This window comes from Camarhynchus parvulus, chromosome 6 (genome assembly GCF_901933205.1).
Source record: "Camarhynchus parvulus chromosome 6, STF_HiC, whole genome shotgun sequence".
In the NCBI taxonomy this organism is placed as follows: domain Eukaryota; kingdom Metazoa; phylum Chordata; class Aves; order Passeriformes; family Thraupidae; genus Camarhynchus; species Camarhynchus parvulus.
This window is the reverse complement of record NC_044576.1, coordinates 21,090,642-21,111,545: the sequence shown is the minus strand read 5'-3', so window position 1 is coordinate 21,111,545 and position 20,904 is coordinate 21,090,642. Positions and strand designations below refer to the sequence as shown.

The 20,904-nt window shown below is 37.5% G+C and overlaps 1 protein-coding gene across 1 annotated transcript in view; it reads left to right on the top strand.

The window, feature by feature from the left end:
• The window catches only part of LOC115905083 (gamma-aminobutyric acid receptor subunit pi-like), a 45,010-nt gene that overhangs the window by 10,932 nt on the left and 13,174 nt on the right, over positions 1 to 20,904 (top strand). The window contains exons 3-7 of the mRNA XM_030951169.1: positions 2,495 to 2,598; positions 10,913 to 10,980; positions 12,206 to 12,423; positions 13,037 to 13,119; positions 17,495 to 17,632. Of these exons, the coding sequence (XP_030807029.1) occupies positions 2,495 to 2,598; positions 10,913 to 10,980; positions 12,206 to 12,423; positions 13,037 to 13,119; positions 17,495 to 17,632 (611 nt within the window). The remainder of the gene's footprint in view (positions 1 to 2,494; positions 2,599 to 10,912; positions 10,981 to 12,205; positions 12,424 to 13,036; positions 13,120 to 17,494; positions 17,633 to 20,904) is intronic.

The following is a 20,904-nucleotide window of genomic DNA, read 5'->3' as shown; positions in this document are numbered from 1 at the left end:
CTGTTGCAAGGCAATTCCGACTTAAATGCATGCCAAGGTATTTCACATACATTAAGAAAATGGAGGAACTTAAACAGCTTCCCTTAACTATGAAACATAAATATAGCAACACAAATGTTGGTTAAAAGAGAAGCTTAGATGCATTGATGAGAAGATGCAGATGCAGAAGTGGAACGAGTCTCCGATTTTTCCTTTGTGAGTGTGTGAGCTGTGAGCTCACTGTGCCTGAGCTGGGAATGGAGCACACGAATCAAAGAGCACTGTAAAGGTAACAGGGCACCATCCCTTAAAACACAGAAACCCCAAACTGCTTAGGGCACAGAGCCTCTGTAGGTTCCTTATCTCTCACCACTGACAATCTGCCTCTGGGTGTCCCAAAGTCAGCCTGTTGGTAACAGCTCACACTCACATTTAGGAGGCCTCAGGCTCCTTTCACTTGTTGGCTTGCTGTGCTAGGACTTCTCTAAGGTTTTGTGGCCAAAGTGCACACAGGGGACAATGCCTCTTCAATTCACAGCCTTAATTACAGCACAACACCTTTCCCAGGCTTACTTAACCATAAATCTCAAAAGACCAGTGATATGAGGCTACACATCATGTGTGATGAGAAAAATTATGAATTATCAGAGGTCATTTAAGGGAAGGACTTCATAAAAATTTTAAAGATATATTTTGGAAAATAGAGTTAATGATAATGAACCAGACTACTCTGCAATTGCATATTGGTTAGCAGAATAATGATATACCCTACCAGTAGAAAAGAAACAAGTTTTTCCTTTAACTTTTCACAACGTGTAAAACTTATTCAAGAACAATCCAGTAAAGCTGTGAAATTAAGCTCATGCAGCTCACTGAACACTTAGCTAAAATTTATATGTAAATTACAAAAGGAGAGATATCTATTCTAAGTACAGTATTTAAGAAATTAATTACATTCAAATGCATTTCCAATTTTAACACTTCCATGCAACATAAAACTGGCCTTTTTATTTATAGTCACATCTCAACTCAACGTGACTCTGTTTGTTTCTTTAGGAATAAACTTACAGGAGAAACTTCCCTTATTTCAATGCTGGCATTACTCAAGGGTATACTTAAGTAATAACATCATTCTTTGGCAATACAGAAATAAAAAACAGGGAAAAAATAAAGGAAAAAATTGATCATTTAAATAGCTAAGATATTTGTGTTATAAGGCAGCTAATGAAAAACAGCTACTTCTGTGGCAATAGGGTCTGGTGAATAAAAAATTATACAGCAATAGCAGCTTTTCAAGCCAGTGGACACCACATTTAAAACCACAGTGTGATTTGGCCATGTGCATTCAGTGAGATCATTTTAGCATGTAAGCTTTTCCAGTTTAAGATACTGGATTATTCCTGGTGTCTCAGTGTTCTGACAAAACAACTCAAGCTTTCTTGGAAACAGCAAAATTAAAATGAAAATATCAAGCTTTGGAAAGATCCAAGAGACCCAGAAATATAATGCAGAAGAGAAGGCAGAGTTTTCAGGAGCAGCTCCAGAAGGAGCTGAGACTAAGAAATTCAATGAAGATTTATCACTTTAAGGGAGATCACAACACACTGGTAGCCCCTTACCTAATGGTTTATGCTTAGATTCTTCTCTCTAGGAGCAAATCACTACAGCTATTGCACCTCCTGTCAGAGAGCTGGTTATTTTTAGGGGCCAGTAATTCCCAGAGCAAGGATTAAAATCCCCAGACCCTTCTCCTGATGTTTGTATAGGTGTCTGTTCTCCATCAGCAGAGACAATGCCTCTGCCAGCTGGGCTCACTAAGGCAGTTAATTATTTGCTTCTCACCTTCATAATTCATACCCCACCTTTCTCAAATCATTGGGAACAAGTAGCTGCTGCCATCTGTGCTGTGATTTCTGAAGGGCACACCCTGCTCAGGGTCTGGGGGTGCTCACCTTCGGGGTTAGGCAGAAAGGGTTTGTAATTATTTCTATATCACTTCTATGGATTTTATTTGTAGCTGTTTCTGAGCGGAGGAAGTACTTGAATTCTCATTATGCTTCACTGATTTTGCTCAACAGGATTATTTCTGTAGCTTGTTTAAAAATTGTGTTGTGAAAGCAGGATTTTGAGAGTGGTTTTACGCACTAGTCTCTGAGGTTGGTTTCTGTCTCTGAGACCTAAATATAATGTATTTCATTATGTAAAAAGAAGCTTTATTTTAAATGATGAAATAAACAACCAGCATCCCTTCCACATTCCTAGATTATAACCGTAATGCCCTGTTTACAGATAAAGTATTAAAGAAGATTGTTTCTCAGATGGAATGTTAAGAAATAATGGACTTCAAGGTATAAAAAGAAATAGACTTTAAGGTATAAAAAGAAAGAATGAGCTCTAAGGTATAAAAGAGATTTTTTTCCAATAAGAGACAAATACAGATTATGAAACCTGATATTTTTTGAATTTTTTTTTTATTATGTCCTTTTAAAATATCCTCATTTTCAATTGCTTTTAGGTCCATGCAAATTCCTGAAGCTGAAGGAAAAAGTGAAATTCTACCTCCAACAATACAAAAAATCATAAAAGGGTACAACAAGTATCTACGTCCATTTTTTGATAGTAAGTAGAAAAGCTTTTTCAATAAGACTGAGTCATAACATAATGTGGTGTCTAAAATTCAGCAGTCAGAGTAAATGGGTTTTTCTGTACTTTTTTCCTCTGATATCTGCCAGCCACTGATCTGATTATATATGTTCTGTGATATAATAAGATAGAGTTTAATAGCTTTTGTGGCCCAAGGTGAAACTTGTATTTTCCAAGTATTTGCAAGCTAAACTTCCAGGCTGTTAGAAAACTTGGCTATCATTGTATGCATGTCTTCATGAAATATGCTGTAACATCTTACCTATTTAAAAGTGTAATTTCCTCTAATTTCCTAAATAATAACTATAAAAAGCTTTGATTAAAGATTTGAAAGCTTTATATATCAAGCTGTTCATAACAGCACAGGCAAGTCTTGTTACTATGCAAAGTACTATATGCCTCAGCTATAAGATTGCAAGAGAATTATTTAATAAATGATTCTTGCCTCGGGTCTTAAAGGTCACTGAACAGATTTACTGAAATTGTGGGGTGGAAATGAATTGAAAAGGGAAAATGAATCAAAAATGTCAGTTCCTTGCATCAGATTCCAATGGTCACCATATTGGAAGAGCCCCCATAGTCTACTGCATCAAGGCTGATTTTACTGCCCTGCGGTGCAGTCAGACACCTGAAATCTCAGTGAAAAACCTTCTTATTTGAGTCAGGGTATTGGATGTATCAGAAGAATTGAGGAGTTATGAAGTGGTGCAAAGAACTTGTCCTGGAGAAAGTGCAGAACACTGTAGAAGAAAATATTCCGAATGTTGAAAAGAAGCTCAGCACCATGAGAAATAAACTTGTAGCGTGAATTCGAGGCAATAAGTTGGATGTTTGGAAATGCTAGAGGTATGAGTGTAAATGAAATATTTTATATCCCTTTGTATCCTACTTAAAAAATGATGGACTAATGAGTTTCTAAGACCATACTGTTACCTCTTGCCATCCAAATACCTGGTTCAGTGTGGATGCTCCACATCATGTGCTGTTTCTGGATCCATTTATAATAATTTTAAGGTATACCTGTATTTTAGGTTGAAGAAAAAGGGGAAAACTATTTAATCAGTTTGTTTTTATTGTAATTATCTTAGCTGATGATAAAACTGCTATAAAATATTTAATGCTCTAAGGAGACTGACAGCAAAATAAAAGTAACTTTAATAAATAAACTAACCCTTCTTCATTGGAGATGATGCATAATGTAAAATAACTGTGTTCAGTGGCCATTAATATATTTTATTCATTACCTCATGATAGTACTAGAGAGATGTTGGCCCTGCCATGATGAGCGTGCTTGGGTAGACAGCAAAGTCTCATTTCAAAATCCTGTAATAGCAATTAAGACCTACCATAATGCATATTTGAGTTACAAATCTCCCTTTTCTCCATCTTTGCCTCAGCTGTTGCATTGCAGCAAGACTATAGTTATTTTTTTGTCTGGGTGTTTTGTTCAGAGGGATGCTGAGGGCTCTCTGGGTGTGCCTAGAAGTCCCAGAGGAGCTTGGGCACAGATTGAGTCTGTCACACACAGCCAGTCTCACACCTCCAGACAGTGCCAGCATCTCTGCAAATGCTCACTGCAGCTCAGGCATGCAAGCTCTGCCTCAGAAACCTTTGATGGATCTTTATTAGCTCCAGTGCTGGAGGAATGAGATGACACTCTGAGAAAACCACATTTTATTGGTGCCGCTTCTAAATGCAGGGTTGATGGTTTTGTGAGAAATTACTTTCTTTGTAGGAATAATTTCAGTTAGGATGACTCAGGCAATGCTTCTCCTGATTTTGAACCTGTAGCTTTTTGTGAGATCACTAGGGATCACTTTCCCTGTCATAGAGGAAGGTGTGCTTGGGCTGGGGAATGGTACCAGCCTAGTCCTGACCCCTCTCTGTTACTGGCAGGGTGGGCTACACTTTGCGTGGGGGTCAGGCCCAGGAGCTAGCAAACCACCTAATCCTCAGCTTAACAAACCTGTGGATTGATTTATTTATCTCTGTGACCTCAGCTATGCTAGCTTTGTTCCATGTAACATTTTCCTGGTTTATATGGTGGTCTTTTGCCTGCGGCTGGTGTACCTTTTGTCTGTTCTTGGTAACTGGCTTTACTCAAGTGGCACTGAACTCCTTAATATTTAACAAAATGGGGTTTTAGTCCTGAAAAGAGCATTAGATATAAACAAATGTTCATAAAACGACAGTTCCTTTCTCTTAAAGCCAGAAAAACCAGAAATATTTACTCAATAAGTAAAATTTATGGCACCTCATACATTTTTTAGTTTAATAAGCCCTACCATTTGCTTATTAATTTGTGTTTGGTCTTTCCGGTCAAGACCCCGTCACTGGTCACATCTCACAGCAGACACCAGGGAAGGTGTATGTTCATGGGGCACTGGCATTGTGCCAGTGTTGAACCATGACTGGCAGATGACTGGAAATGTCCCAGCCACATACCCCAGCTCGGGTAGTATCATTAACAAGGGGAATATGAAGATCTTTTCCATTTGAGTCCAATGACTGCATAACAACATAAAAACTGTCTTCTCCTCTCCTTGCATGGATTGAATCTCCTGCTTTCCTAGATTTTAATTCTGGCTTTATCTCACCTTACTTTGGCCATCTCCTCCTGCACAGTCACCCCTCCAGACCCTGGCTGCACAAACGTTGCCATTTTTGTCTAACACAGCCTGTCCTTCCCATCTCCAAGCACTGAAATTGAGTGCCCAAGGTTGGATTAGTTGAAGGCAGCCTTAGTGTGTCAGAGGTCTGCAGACAGGTAAAACTGGCTGAGTGTTCTATGTTTGTCCATGGTGGGTGGCATGTACCAGTTGCCACATTGCGAGGGTACTTCAGACACTGTTGGCACAGAGGAATCTCAGCTGGACTGGTTATTTTGCTCTGCCCTCATCTGAATGTTGCTGTTAAGAATGTTCTCTTTCCTCATCTATAGCACTTCAATGTTCCTCTTTGAGCTGGTTCATCAAGCAAATCTTTATAAGTTAAGCAGATAGGTGCAATTAAGAATTAAAAAAACCCAAACCTCTGATCTGGAATGATTTTAGCCATTCTTTGGACTGGAATATGAAATGCTCCCATACTAATGTTAGTAGATATTATTCCTCAGTATAATAATATCTATCCTACCCTTACAGATATATATAGAATACTTCTATAGAAAAGCTGGCATAAGGGATTTAAAAATCAACAGTTATTTCCCTTAAATGTGCTACATTACCCTGATACTTTATCTCAGCAATACAAGTTGATTTCCACCTCAGGTTTTCTGCTGGAACCATGTAGATCAATTTTATAACTTTATGTGCTGTCCCAAACTCTCTGAATTAATGAGCAATTCCTGCAGACTTCAGTGAATCTTGGATTAGGTTCATAGGGTTGTTAAGGGATGCATAAAATCTTGTAAATAATTTTATACAAATAGATTTTGTTCTGTGATTGAATGTGATAATTTAAGTGTTCTAATTAAAAAGAGAGATACTAGGAAAAGGTCACAGCTAAGTATATTTGAATATGGAAGCTGCTTTCAAGTGGTACAGAAAAGTGTCATGCTTAAATCAGTTATTCTAAATCACATTTAAAGGATTATTTTCCTTCACTTCATAATGAGTAATACATTTCATAGACTTAAGTTTTAAATTAAAGAAAAAAAGTTTTTGGGTCCAACCTTCTGTCTAAGACCTGTCATCATGGGGTTTTTTTCCCCTCAAATGTTGTTTATATTAAGTTCTATAAGTTTAATTAAATGAAGGCATTTTAGTCTTCAGAAGTGTACAAATGAGACATCAGAATGTTAGCTGTGTCTAACACCCTTCAGTTTAGTGAGGCAAACGCTCAGAGTACATGAGAAAGAAATACCAAATAAATATAATCTAAAGACTAATTTTAAGTATCAGCTACGCAGTATCTTATCCTTTAGAGAAAAGCAAAAAGCCCAGAATATGTAAACTTCAGCATACACAGGGCAATGGAGGTGTTCCTTCTTTTCCCAGAAGATACACTAAGAGCATCTGATTGCCACCAAACCCAGGTTCCTGCATGCAGGACAGTTTGGGTTTTGGTTTTTGGCAGGGCTCTCCCGTGCCTCTCCAACCCTCCAAAGGCTTAGCTCCAGAGACTCTAAATTATAACCGGTGCTTATGTTCAGATAGTGAAAAGATCAAATTTTTTTTGAAGTTTCCTGTTGTCTCCAGCTTCCATAAACTGGGATCTTACTTTGCTTTGCCAAACAACATGCACAACTAACTACTGCATGCATTTTGTGACATTGGACAAGTCACCTTTCTGACTTCTCTTTGAGGAGCTGAGTAAACAATGCTCCTTGATTTTTATGTTACAAGACTTGATATTAAACTTCCAGATTTTTTTGTCTTTTGGGATATTTCTCTTTCTCTCAACCAAACTGTGTCTGCTGTTTGTGCATTTTATTCAAATGTGGAAAATGAATCTTGTCACAGTCATAACAGTCTTGCCAATACAGAATAGATTGCAAGATAACTTAATTCTGTGCATTACTCCCCATTGTAATAATGCTGCTGCCAAAGCATAAGATGGAAAGAGCATGTTAAAATGATTATCTGTGACAGCCTCTAAATCCTTCTCAAAGGCACTGCTTGCCAAGATGGTTTCCTATCCTGTGTGTGCTGCCTGTTTTATTTGTCCCCGCATTAATTGCTTGCATTTGGCTGTATGGAAACATGGAGGTTTTGACAAATGATTTAACAAGCTGTTGTTAACATGGTCCCCACCAATTTTTGTCTTGTCCACAAACTGTACCAGCAAAGCAACATCAACGTCTAAAAGTTATGGATGTAAACAAATAGGATTGAAATTGATTTGTGCTGGAAGTGGGTCTGTCTTCTCATGCCTTCAAATCAAGAATTACAGTTGAGATCTGTCAGAAGGTCTGTCCACTTTCTTCATGTAACTATTTGTCAAGAAAAATGTCTTGTGGCTGGAAGTTAAATGCACTGAAAAAAAATCTAAGCATTATATAAGAATTCTGTTATACTCCAAAGCAAAGCTGGCAATCAGAGGGACAAAATGAGTTTGGAAGCTATTATGAATTATTCTAGTGATAATTTTCTTTCTAATTTTCGCTTTACTTGCAGTATTTTACCCAGTATTTCTGCAAAGAAGAGACATTCTTCCAAAAAGCCTTTTGAGGCCTTTCTGAATGTCAGAATTGTCTTGACTTTTCTGAAACTAAATGAAAAAGGGCTCATGCTAACGGCTCAGCACTGGAAGTTTTTGATAGTGCTGATCCATTGCAGTAGTAGGTACACACGTGACGCAGTGCTGGTTTATTTTGCTGCTACAGACCAGGATCATTGCTGTGATCCAAACTTAATTTTTAGGTATGCTGTCTGCCACTCTTCTGGCTGCTTTCCCATTTGGGATCACTATGAATATCTATAGAGGGCACAGAGGAACAGTTTACATAAATTGCAGTAAAATGGAAACATGTGTTGGTTGGGCTGCACAGCCAGTGCTGTAACAAGGCACTCCCTTTGGCCATGCTCTGCCATGCTTTGAAGATTCCCTTCAATAATGCAGGACAGAATGACTTCAGTTTTCTTCTGAAGATCGGGAGATTTCTTCTGATGTTGTCATTATACATAGAACTTCTGCCAAACATATGGAAATGTAGGAACTGACTGCCTCATCTGGTTTGCTGCCCAGTTTTTGACACTGTCAACAGGAGACCTTTCAGAGGAAGTTCAGAGGAAGCCCTGGTGAATAACTATGAGCAGACTCATTCTGTTATTAGTACTTTACAATTTATGGTGCCTTACTAAACAAACATTTATCCTCACATGCAAAAAAGACATCAGCATTTAACTATTAATGTTGTTCTGATTTAATTAACTGCTGGAGGAAAGCTCTTCTCAGCATCTTGTATTGTGTTACTAAAGATCCTTTCCATAATTTGTTTTCCAGCTCCTCCCAGACAGCACTGTGCCGTATCGGGGGTGCTGTAATTTTCTGCTGAGTTTTTGTGGGTGCTGGGCTGGGCAGGCTGGGTGCACCTGGGCATGAGAGCTGTTGGCTGGGGTGAGTGGAGCAGGATGGTTTTGTCCTGACTGTGCTGCCACTCCTTGGCACGTGAGCTCCAAGGCAGGTCTGTGTTCAGCCAGTTTGAGCTTGGGGTACGTCTCAGCCTGAGCTAGATGTCTTGTGGTGCTTGGGAGTCACCCAGCACTGCAGTGCTGCTGTGTTGCTCAGTAATATTTTGAAAAATGCTTCAGCAGGAAAGAAAAAAATCTAAAAAGTCCTTTTTGTCTGATTCCTGAGAAATTACCCCCTGCTTAATTTCAGTAATCTTTTTGGAAGGGCAGCTTTTCCCCTCATATGTGTAAGAACCTAGCACTGATGATACTGAAGTGCTGCTAATGGACGTTTTCCCTAATCTGAATCACCTAACTGGGCGAGGATCAGGTGATAATAAATCATTATATAATAGGAAGAGTTTGATTACTCCCAGTCATGATTCCTGCATTGTCCTCTCCTTGGGATGGTCCATCCTTAAACCTGTGCCTTGCTGGATGGGGTTCTCCCCAAATGATCATGTGATAGTTGGCAATAATATGCTCTGCTACAGTCATACATGGGAATCTCTAGGAAGAAATAAAAAAACCCAGAATATGGATTATAAATCACATTATTTTAAAATTCTGTGGTTTTTGAGGGTCTGACATATCTTTTGAGGCTGGCAATATTGTACCTGCAATTATGATATAGTACAATAGCAAGTATAAGTATTAATTGTTGTACCCCAGGTAGCTGGGATGAATTTCTTAGGGGTTGATCGTTTAATCCTGGAGGGAGGAAAAAAAAATTATTCATGGAGTATCAAAACATGAAAAGAGTAAGAAGAAACAGAAGAACAAGCTGTCAGTGATCTGTGAGATTTTCAGTCAATTTTGTTTCAAAGTTAACCTCCAAAGTCTTTTTTCAATATATAAACAATAGTTTCTAAACCCAATGTGTAATTTAATAGTATATACAAACATGCATATTAGCAGCAGGGCATCCTGCAAACCAGCAGTCCTGTTTTAAGCAGGAGCTTTATATTTAAACTTTCAACCAAGTCCAGAACAAAGGACTTACAGATTTTTTTTTTCAGGAGTGACAGATATGTAATGATTTTAACACATGCATTAAAAACAGAAAATATTTTGGAAAAAATAAAAATACTAATAAACTGACATGTCTTAGAACGACACATTTTTTTCTTTAGTGTTATTCAGGAGGATGGAGTTGGACTCCATGTTCCTCTGGATGCCATTTGGGGCCATATAGGAAGGAGATTTCTACAAAATGTATTGCAAGGAGCCAAGAAGGGCTTTCAGTGATTTGTGAGATAGGGGCACTACCAGCTGCAGAGAGCTTACCAAAAGTATTTCTGTATTTCTCAGTGCTGTGTTCTCTTCTTCTCAATTGCTTGGAAAGATGCACTGATTTAATACTAATTTCTTTGTACAAGCACTCTGTTAATTATTCCGCACGTATTCAACCAGGAATAATGTCCTGTTTTCATCAAAGCTCTGCAAAAATTCTGCATTTTAAAATGCACAGCTGGTGATCTTCCTTCCAACAGTGTGAAATGCACATTCAAGAGGAAATGGGAATCAGAGCATACTGACATTACAATAACAACTACTTAGGTAAGGTGTACACTGAATGAGCCTTCAGCTTAGGACAAGTTTTCCTTTATAAATGCAAGTATTTAAATCACAAGTGTCCTGCTAGTAGTCAAAGGCAAGATATTAAATTGCAATGATACAATATATACCATACATTCTTAAATGGAAGTCACTCAGCTGTGCCATCTGGATATTGACCATGTGACATTGCCAGGTGAAACTTCTTACTTCCCCCACATCTGATGGACCAGATGTTGCAAGAAGAATTCTTGCACTGGAAGAATTCTTTCTACTGCTCTGCACCTCAGAGAGTGTGATGTACCATGGCGATTGTGCCTTCCACACCTTATTGTGTAACATTTTCCCCGGCACTTTTTTTCTGGGGGGAAAAAATCATATAAACCAGAAAGTATTTAAGAAATAAAGCCTGTTTCTGAAAATAGTTTTAGCTGAGAAGTATGACATTTTGGTTAAGAATGTGAAAATTCTTGCATAATCTGTGTTTGAGGAATATTTAAGATAGCTTCTAAGCATTTAGGAAAAAAAATGGAAATATTTTGTAGCCAGTTCTCATGAACTCTGAATATTAAAGAATTATGAGCTACATTCTGACTTCCTCTTTTTTTTGGTTTTTGCAGATGGTCCTGTGTCAGTGGGAATGAGTATGGATATTGCAAGCATTGATACAATATCAGAAATAAATATGGTAAAGTAGTTTTTGCAGTCTTTTTTTTTACTTGTTGATAAGCTGATATGCTTACAGCTGCTGGCAATACAATTTTGGGCTTGTCTCCTTGTGAAGACAGTATGGGTTAGGAGGTGGAATTCTCTTTTTCATGACACATAGTGTTTATAACACTATAATAAGCATAGAAATGCAGCTGTGAATCCCACCTCTCACAGATACAAACAGAAAGCTGCTACTGAGTATTAATCTTAATGAGAAGCATGTGGATCAGTTCTTATTTTCCAGCTGAAATGTCTAAATCGTTATGCATTTCATAAAAATGAAGATGTATTCATGTGCCTTTGAAGCCGCTCTCCCTATGATTAGATACAGCTGAACTCAGGCTGTTTTTCTCTTCTATTGTTGCTGTCACACATTAATTTATTCCAGCTGTGTTTCATTTAATTTGTATCATTTGTTCTCGAACAAACTATGAAATGGAATGTACTTTTCTACTTAAAGATCCTCCATTGGTATGCAGAAATAAAAAGAAAAAATAATTAATCAGATATTAAATATGAGTGTATTAGTAATTGTTAGTTGCTATTTAGAAAGGGGAAATAAGGTCAGAACTTGAGATGAATTTATAATATTGATAAAACAATCTATAAAATCAAAAGTTGTTTTAAAAGTGTTAAGAAATAATGTGAGTTTAATGTAGGACTGCAAGGCATATCTAAATTGAAGGGGAATTGGACTGAGTGCTGTGTTCAAGGTCTTGATAAATTTGGTACCACTGTTTCCTTTGTGATGCTAGAAGGAGAAATTGTGCTAAAAGATTCCTTTCCTGTTTCACTAACTTCTTTTGTCTATATGAATTTATTCAACTTTTTGCCATGTGCTCTTAAAAAATTCTTTATTTATTAACTTATGTGAACAAAATGAGATTTGGAAACACTTACATAAATAATTCTAAAACTTCGAGGTTTACAGAGCCAGATTATCTGCTTACAAAGCTCTGATGACTTCGGCTGATTCATAGCCCCAGACTAAGGCCAGCAGCTTTTTCTGTAAATGACCATTAGAACAAAATCTACCAACCTCACATGGAGCTCGAAAATTTGGCAGAATTCAGTACAGCTGCTCTTGGAGTGCCAGGGACATGGAGAATCAGTTTGTGCCCAGCAGCTGTTTCCATATACTTCTGTAAAAGTGAATACAACACAGGCTCCCTTTGTGTGATAATTTTGATTTTCTCTTTCAGGACTACACAGCCACCATATTCCTCAGGCAGAGATGGACTGATGAGAGGCTTTGTTTCGATGGTAATAAGAGCTTGAGCTTAGATGGTCGACTTGTGGAAATGCTTTGGGTACCAGATACCTTTATAGTTGATTCAAAAAAGTCTTTTCTTCATGATGTCACTGTTGAGAATCGTCTGATAAGGATATACCCTAATGGAACAGTCTTGTATGCCATAAGGTATGTAAATACCACCCATCAGCCTTTATGATTGTGTCTACTTATGTTTTAAACTTCCCAGGTTCTGCTCAAGAAAATGGGTCTGTCTGTAAAAGTAGGGTCTTGTAGTTTTAAGAATACGTAATATTCTTGATCAATATGAATAAATTCTTAAATTTATCTTCCCTAAATAGACCCTTTTGCTTTCATGCAGGCTGAACACAGGAATTGCATGTTGCCATTCCAGTTTGCAGTGAAGCCATCACAGGGGAAAACAAGCTGTGATGATGGACTTGCATGATTTATTGTGAATTACCCTTTGTAAAAGGTTTTGATAAATATAACAAAATCTTAAAATATATTGCAAATAATAAAGGAAAATGTGCACTCTAAGTGAGAAGGGAGCAAAAGGTGGCCTTTTTAGACTGTCACTGAACTCAGCTGTTCTGCTATGGTTTCTTTTTGGGATTGTTTTACTCTTGTACATTAGATACCAGTAAATAATAGATTTTTTTTTTTCTCACAATAGATATTAGGCTGAAAATATTATTTCAACAAGGATACATGGCATTTTTTGTTTTTACTGGTTAACATTTTTCTCCCATTAATACTTAGAATTTTTTTTTTCCCCAAGGATCACCACAACTGTTTCATGCAGCATGGATCTGACTAAATATCCAATGGATAAGCAGACGTGTACTTTGCAACTGGAGAGCTGTAAGACATTTAATCCTTGTTGTTTTATACAATTAGAAAAATATCTGTGATGTATTTCTGCTAGATATTACCAGAGTGGCTGGAATTTTCCTAAAAGGCAAGGGACATTATGTGGCCAGTCCCTGCTGAATTACAGTGGTATCTGTGTGCAAAGATGTGTGCACATATGTGCACATGACATTACTGAAAATAGCATGGCAGTACTGAACTGCTGCAGTGCTAATTAATGAGTGAGCAAAGTCCTGGGAGATTCTCACAGGCTTGGTTTGCAGTGCATCCTGCAGTTACTGTCTTGGTCTTCAGAGGGAGTTCTGTGAGCAGGCATTTTCTAGCACAGACGAGATAGGTTTTTTTTTTCCCTTTCAGAGAGTATGTAATTTTTTCTCCCTGAGATAAAATTCCTTTAGGAAAGAAAGAAATCAGAATAAGGCTTATTGTAAGGCATGTAGTTCATATTTAATAATTTGCCATTTTCAGATCTTGCTCTGACTTATTTCATTGTCTCTGTGTCAGTGCCCTGGTAAAAATGTGATCAATTGATGGACAAGAGTAACTATATTTTTTTCATTTTATCAATCAATATCCTCATATTTTCCTTGAAATAGGTTCTCTAATACTTTGTTGGCACGGTTACTTTGCAAACACATAAACATGTACTTTTTTAGTTAAATGTTTGTTATTATTCTTATGACAAGACTCTACAAAAGAATTTTTGCCGGGGATAACATAGAAGAATAACCAGTTCTGTAAGATGAAAATATATATTAAAATATGTGTCAATACATGCTCAAAATCTTTTGGAAGGCTTTTCAGTACTTGCCAAGTTTTATTCTGTGTCTTTTCAGAAGTGTGTGTTGTTCATCTCATGTTGTTAATGACCAATCAGATTGCCACAAAGTTTTGTTTTAGACAGAGACACAAAGGAAATGAACCCGAAACCTTCTTCACACAGGCATCCCTCTAGAACAAGCAGTTTTATGAGATCTGTTTAACAAACAGTGGTTTGATTTGTAATTGGGATTTGTCTTAATTTTCCTTTGGAAGAGCATATTGGTAAATCAATGTATATAGATTTAAATCAACAGCACTGCCTAATGAGTTATTTAGTATTTTCTCTAGTTCCAGAATGAAATACATGTCCCACAGGAATTTACAATTTATTTGACAGGATTAAAAAAAATAAAAAGGAGAATTCCCCATGTAATTAAAACCAAGCTTTTTTCAGATTGATTCCATCTGCTTTTTTAAAAGCACACAAGTGTCTCCTGTCCAAGGGGAAAACCCAGTGCCACAACAAATGCTCCCATGACATTGCTGTTTAGTTTTGAGGAAAACAGCAACAAATACAAAAAGGAAAGAGTGTGCCTTGGGCTTTTCTCACTAGTACACTGCAGTCCTTTCTTTTGGGTAGTCTGGAAACCGGGTTTGTTTCCTATGTGATAAGCTATGTTAATTTATAGATGAATAATGTCTCATCCTCCTGGCATACTGCTTGCCAAGACCATTACCTGGGTTTAAGAATTGTGCATGCAGACATGCACACACAGCTGAACAAATATTGATGCTTGTAAATAAAATGTAAAATCTAGAGCAAATATTTGAACTGAAACAAAGAGTTAGGCTTTTATTAATAGATTATTAATATAAGGACAAATATGTAATGATATTATGGACTAATGGCTTTTTACACCATAAGGCATCCCCAGTGACCTTTCCAACATTCTTTTCTGCTATTGCTAGTTAGTAACTTTAATTGACTTGTACTTTCTACATAGCAAAACACATTTTGGCCAACATGTTATTGTATTTTTCTCCCCTTAAGAAGATAATGCTGGCATTTGTTAGGAAACAGAGACTTGGCACTGTGAGTCTCTTGATATGAGTGCTGTGACATTTGGGAGAGTGGAGGGATCCTGCCTTGGTTGGCGCTGCCAAGGGGGGGGTTCCTGCTCTCTGCCCTGTGGCAGGGAACACCACCCTTCATCCTTGCTGGGCTGAAGGGTTTGTCCTCACATTTCCCTCACACACACCCCCAGTCCAAATACATATTCATGTCTTGGGCCCATCTCCGAAATTTTATTTATTTTTGAACTTGTCCTTTACGATTCATTCAGTGAAGAGCCATGTGAAGGCACTTAACTTGTGCTTGATAATCAGTGAAAATTAAAATTAGCAACAGAAAGGTAAAGAAACGAATTTGTATTAGGCATTATGAATGTTTAATCCCAAATTTACTATTCCTGTAGTTAACCCTATTGACATTAGCAGCTCATACTCTATCAACAATGTACAGGAATGAGACATTCTGGGCTTGAGGAGTTAGCTAGGATAAAAACTCAGTGTCACATAAAGAGAATAGAGATTACTTGTAAAAGCCAAATAACATGGGCTTAAGGATTTTGTCTCTATAAACTTTTGAAATTAACATAGTAAAATGTTAATCCCTTGAATAAAGAACAACTTTGCACAGAGGGAGCACTGTACTGTTTAACTTTACTGACTGTTGGGAAGGCTCTCTCAGTAAAAATTCTTCTTAAGAGTTTTGGAATTATTATACTCAAAGAATTTTCATAGGAAGGTTCACCCAAACCTACTAATTGTTCCACTAATGGGAATATTTTGGAACAAAGGCAAAATAACCTCTGTTTCAAAATATGCTCATTATCATTCATGTGGGCACCAAGAACTTCTCCTGTCTCACACAACTTGGAAGGCTGAATATCTTATAAAAACAAAAAGGAATTTACTGTGGTACTCTCTAGTTCTTTGGACTTTATTTAAATGTCTGCAGTTCATTTATACTGAAAGGAAGTAAAATGAATCCATGGCCGGAATCATGCATAAAACCTGGTTATATGAGCCTCCTTGTTTTGACTAAGGACAATGCAATCATTTGTTTATAGAAAATGTTACTTCTATTTTACATCTCAAAAATCTGGGAAATTTCCCAGAATGTGGTTTTAGGGAATTGGAAACTTAGCTTGGATGCATATGCTTTTGGCTTAGCCTTTTGACACAAAATTGTTTTGGCTTTAATTGCTATAAATGTGATAATGTGAGCAGAGATTCCAGGCCATGATACCTTTTCATATAACTGCCAGTGATAGTGAAAACAAAATGTACATTTAAAGAATGAGCAGAGAAAATTTTCAGGTGAAATTTTCAGTTAATAGATAATCAGCCCAGTGTTTCCTTACAATAAAATTTATTAACTCCTTTTTTTTCCTGCATGAGATGGCTGGATAAATCAGTTCTGTTTTGTCATTGCAAGAAAAAAACCCAATAACTTAAAAATATTAAAAGATGCTTTTGTTTTTGTTTTAATACATCTCTTTTTTCTGTGATTCTGGAGCTTTGTTCTTTTTGCAGCATATACCCTTGTGCAATGTATTGCATTATTGTCTCACTGTAATTTACTTACAGTTGACTAAAGTCTAAAAATAATCAGCTCATGTTCCTGTTCCCTAAGCTGAGCTATTAACTTGCACAATATAAATCTGTCAAATACAAGAATGATTGATCTAAGTAAGCTAAAGAAAAAAGATGTTCAAATGCTCCCTGTTAACATGTAAATTACATTAACATAATCTTGAATTAATCAAATACACTAGTCTGTAAAGAGGCTGCCTTTTATATAAGGGGGAAAAGCTACAGAGGTATTTTAGCTATGATTGTGCTGCACATTGACAAGTGTGTGCAAAACACAGTTGCCTTCTGATAGATGATTCATCCAGCTCCTAATTACTGCTTGAAGGTTAAGAGGGAACCTCCTGGGGCCCCTGAAGCGTGCCATGCTGTTGAGCCTGCAGAAACATCAGCTCTAAGCTGGTATCCTTGGCAAGCATCCGAGCTCCTCAGCCAAAACCTTGTCCCAGGTGATGATTCAAGCTCAGGTTGGAGCACAGCACCAGTGAGCAGCAGCTGTGCTGCTCTCCCCATCCCTTCATCTCTATGGGAATGAGGACCAATGCACTGCACTGAGAAACAGCATCTTGGGATGCAACACATGGCACATTTCATGTCCAGTCAAAATGCTGGCAAGTGCGGTAATTCATAAAAGCTCTATTTTCTTAGAGCCTAATAGCTTCTGCCTTTAGAATACCAGGTGGTACTAATCTATTTTATTAGTTTGTCATTTATACTGAAATAGACAATATAAAAAGACCACCTCCAAAAACGGCAACTTTTAACTTGCACGACTTTGCATGGTATTGGAAATTTTGTCACGAACAGGCATTACAATCTGCCAAAACACATCATTGTTTATGTCTAATTGCACTTCCAGAAATAAGAAACAGCTGAACCATAAGTGTGCTCAACACAAATTAATTATTGTGCAAAATAAACACAATTGTTGGCTTGTGTCTCACTACAGGGGGTTATAACATCAATGATGTCATGTTTTACTGGACCAGAGGAAATGATTCAGTTCGAGGTTTGGACACACTCCAGCTGGCACAGTACACAGTAGAAGACCACTTTACTTCTGTAACTGAAGCTGTGTATGAGACAGGTAAAAACACCCCTAAAACACTTTCTGGGTGCAATTTGAACTATGGCTTTGGAAACAGAGCAGCTTAAAGAACTGAGCACACTGCTTTCTGTTAGGATGGCAGTTTTCCTTTTCTAATAATTATATTCTTGAAGCTGTAAATACTTTCCAAGTTACAAGCAGAGACCAAGTTAATATCAAGACTGAGCATTTTCTTGGAGGCTACACATTATCTAAAGAATCATAAACAAGAATCTACTGCTCCTTCCATATGTCAGGGAGAGCTCTTGTGAAGGAAGAGGAGCATGCAGTTGGACATTTAAATCGGAGACAGACCAGGGACCTCAGGGTACCCAGCTCAGATCAGCCATTCTGGCATTACAAGGCAAGTCAAAAGCCTCTATTCATCTGTGGAAATTCCAAGAATATGCTGTGTGCTTTCACAGCTGCAGGAATTTGAGTTTCATGGCTAGTGCTTGTAGGAGTTGCTCTGTTTGTGTGGCAGCCTCTGCCCAGCCTGGTGGTGGGCAGCAGGAAGGAGATTGCCTGACCGGAGGCTCCTGTGCCCAGGGAAGGGTCAGGAGCCTTCCCCCAGACCTGCTCCTCTCCCGAGCTTAGGAATCTGCTGTAGAAAGTTTCCTCTGACTGCAGGGCTTAACCTCAGAGAACACTGTGCTCTTGATTCTTTTCCAGAGATTTTGAAAGGGATTTCAGGGAGTTCAAGACCTGCCAAGCCTTTTTGTTTTTTGAGTTACTCTCAGGTCCTTCATTGCTGCTCTTCACTGTGTACCCAGTTTCTCTTCTGCTCAAGTCAGTGCACCCACACAAGGGTGTGATCTTTAAATCAAGACACACACATCCTTCGAAACTGCAGTTTCACCAGAGGACATGTTTCTAATTCTGAATCACAGAAATATACTTTCTCTATTCCATTATTGGGTATTTCTGCTTTATTAACACAACACAGAGAAACTTGTGATCTAATTTCAGGTGTTAATTCAGGCTAAAAAAATGAAGTTCTCTAAATGGATGTAAAAGCATAAATTAAATACATACCAGCAGGCTCGAGGATCACAGAGTTTCTTGCCACTTATGTAAGTGACATCTGCTTGCCTTCCTCTTTACAGCTTCTGAGTAAGCAGCATCAGGTTCAATGAAAGAATAATCCTTTACTGCTGTTCTGCCCAGAAGGGTATTAGGACCTGTTCACCAGAGAGGAAAGTGGAAGAGGAAACCTGCTTAATTCCTATCACATTCTATCACAGAATCAGAAGTTTAAAGACAAAAAAAAAGTTTGGTTGTTTTGTTTGTTTGTTTTGGTTGGTTGGTTTTTGGTTTTGTTTGTTATTTAACTAAGTTGACTAAAACCTATTTCCAATTAGAGTTGAAGTGGTATGATCAGATGAACTGTGCTCTTCTTCCAGTAAATGATGATGTTTTCCTCCCTTTGTCTTGGCAGGAATCATATGTATGAAGTCAAAAGCCACTTTTTGTTTTAATTATATGTTTTAAGACACACAAATTAATTCAATTAAAATTTCTCACACCTGCTTGTTCCAGTTCTCCTGTTCAAGACAGCCATGTCATCAAGTGCTGTGCAGTGCTTTTAAAATTTAATCTCTGAATCCTCCTAATTTTCTATCAAGTCATTCTGAACTAGGTGCTATTTTCTGCAGTTTTTTTGGAAAGCAGTGCCTACTGTAGGCCATATTAAAAGAAAAAAGCAACCATATTATGGAGCTGTGTAATCAATTTTGAAATGAAAAATGATGTTTTGCATTTCCTCATTACCATTAATAGATATGAGAGTAGCTTATAAATAACAATAACATTATAAATAACAGCTATTTATTACCACTACAATTCAAAGGGCTAAAGTTATGAGAGAAGAGCTGTGTGCAGTATTTCCTAACACAGCAAAAAAAGCAATCAGGGTTTGATACTCTGTGAACATGAACAGGCAGTACAGCTGCTGTGCAAGTGAAATATTGTACAGCAGTGCAAAACCCAAGTTCACGTACAGCCACTGACAGAGCCAAATTTAAAATGCAGTCAGCAAAATTCCTGCATAAGTAACTTCAGTAAATTTAAGAAAAGGACACTGAGGATTAATCTTGTTTGTAGAACAGCATGTATCACATAATAGTAATCACATTACTGTAATCACATAATAGTAAGTCACTTTGAATAATGTTAGCTAGATTTCTGGCTGTGGTTTGGTGTTGATTTTGTTTGGTACAGAACAATTTCATTTTGGACATGGGTAATTTAATTGTTAAAATAATTTCCTACATGTCTTTAGCTATAGTCCTCATTCTCTGTACACTGATAAACTCTTGGACTCCCAAACCATATTATCTGCATCATTTTAGCTGTCCAGCCAATACCACCTGCATTCTCAGAGTAATAAATACTAATACAAAAAGCTTGCTTTTCTTACTGGAAAAACATAAAAGCAGTGAAGAACTGTTACATTGTAGCTTTTTGTATAAATAATCGCAGAAATAAGGCTGAAATACATTTAAAAAATTCATTTAATCTATTCTTATGTCACAAGGCAAGGTCATCCATATCTGCAGTCTACTTCCTGACAGATGTTTCTAGGAGTAAGTCAGACAAACCTCCAAAGTGTCTGCTTCACAGCCTCCCTAGATGATTTTTTTCCTGGTGTTTATTACACGCATATTTTCCTCATGTCTAATCTTGATCTCCCTTGCTGCATTTCAAGCCCATTATGTGGATATTGAAGACAAATGTCCTGCTTTTTTTCAGCAGCCTTTTCACTGAATCAAGACTGATATATCTTTTCTCAGACCAACAATTTTCTACTTTTTTAATTCATACAAGCAATTTTCTAGATATACTGTCTTTGCTATTGTTCACCCATTGAATTTTCATCTCTTTTCTGGAATGCAGCACCCAAAAATGGGTTCCCATTAGATATCCTCTGAAGATGTAAGGGTTTACTTAATATGTTCCATGAAATCTCTTTCTCTTTATGCATTCTAGGCTGAATTAGCCTTTCTTGCAGAAAATTATCATGCGTTTTTGACCTTGTTCAGCTAGTGATTCCTCCTAGTTCTCTGACTCCTTTTTGCCCTGTAACCACATGTTCCCTGAGCTCTGGGAGATGGTGATTCCCATCTGAGTGCAGGATTTCATACATGTTGAATTCCCTTATTTTAGTTTGGTTATAATAGTTGGTGAGATATTTTTGAGCTCCAGTCCTGTTCTCCAACGTGCTAACTCCACTCCTAACACACTCATGGTATGTCATCGTGTTAGGGAATAGT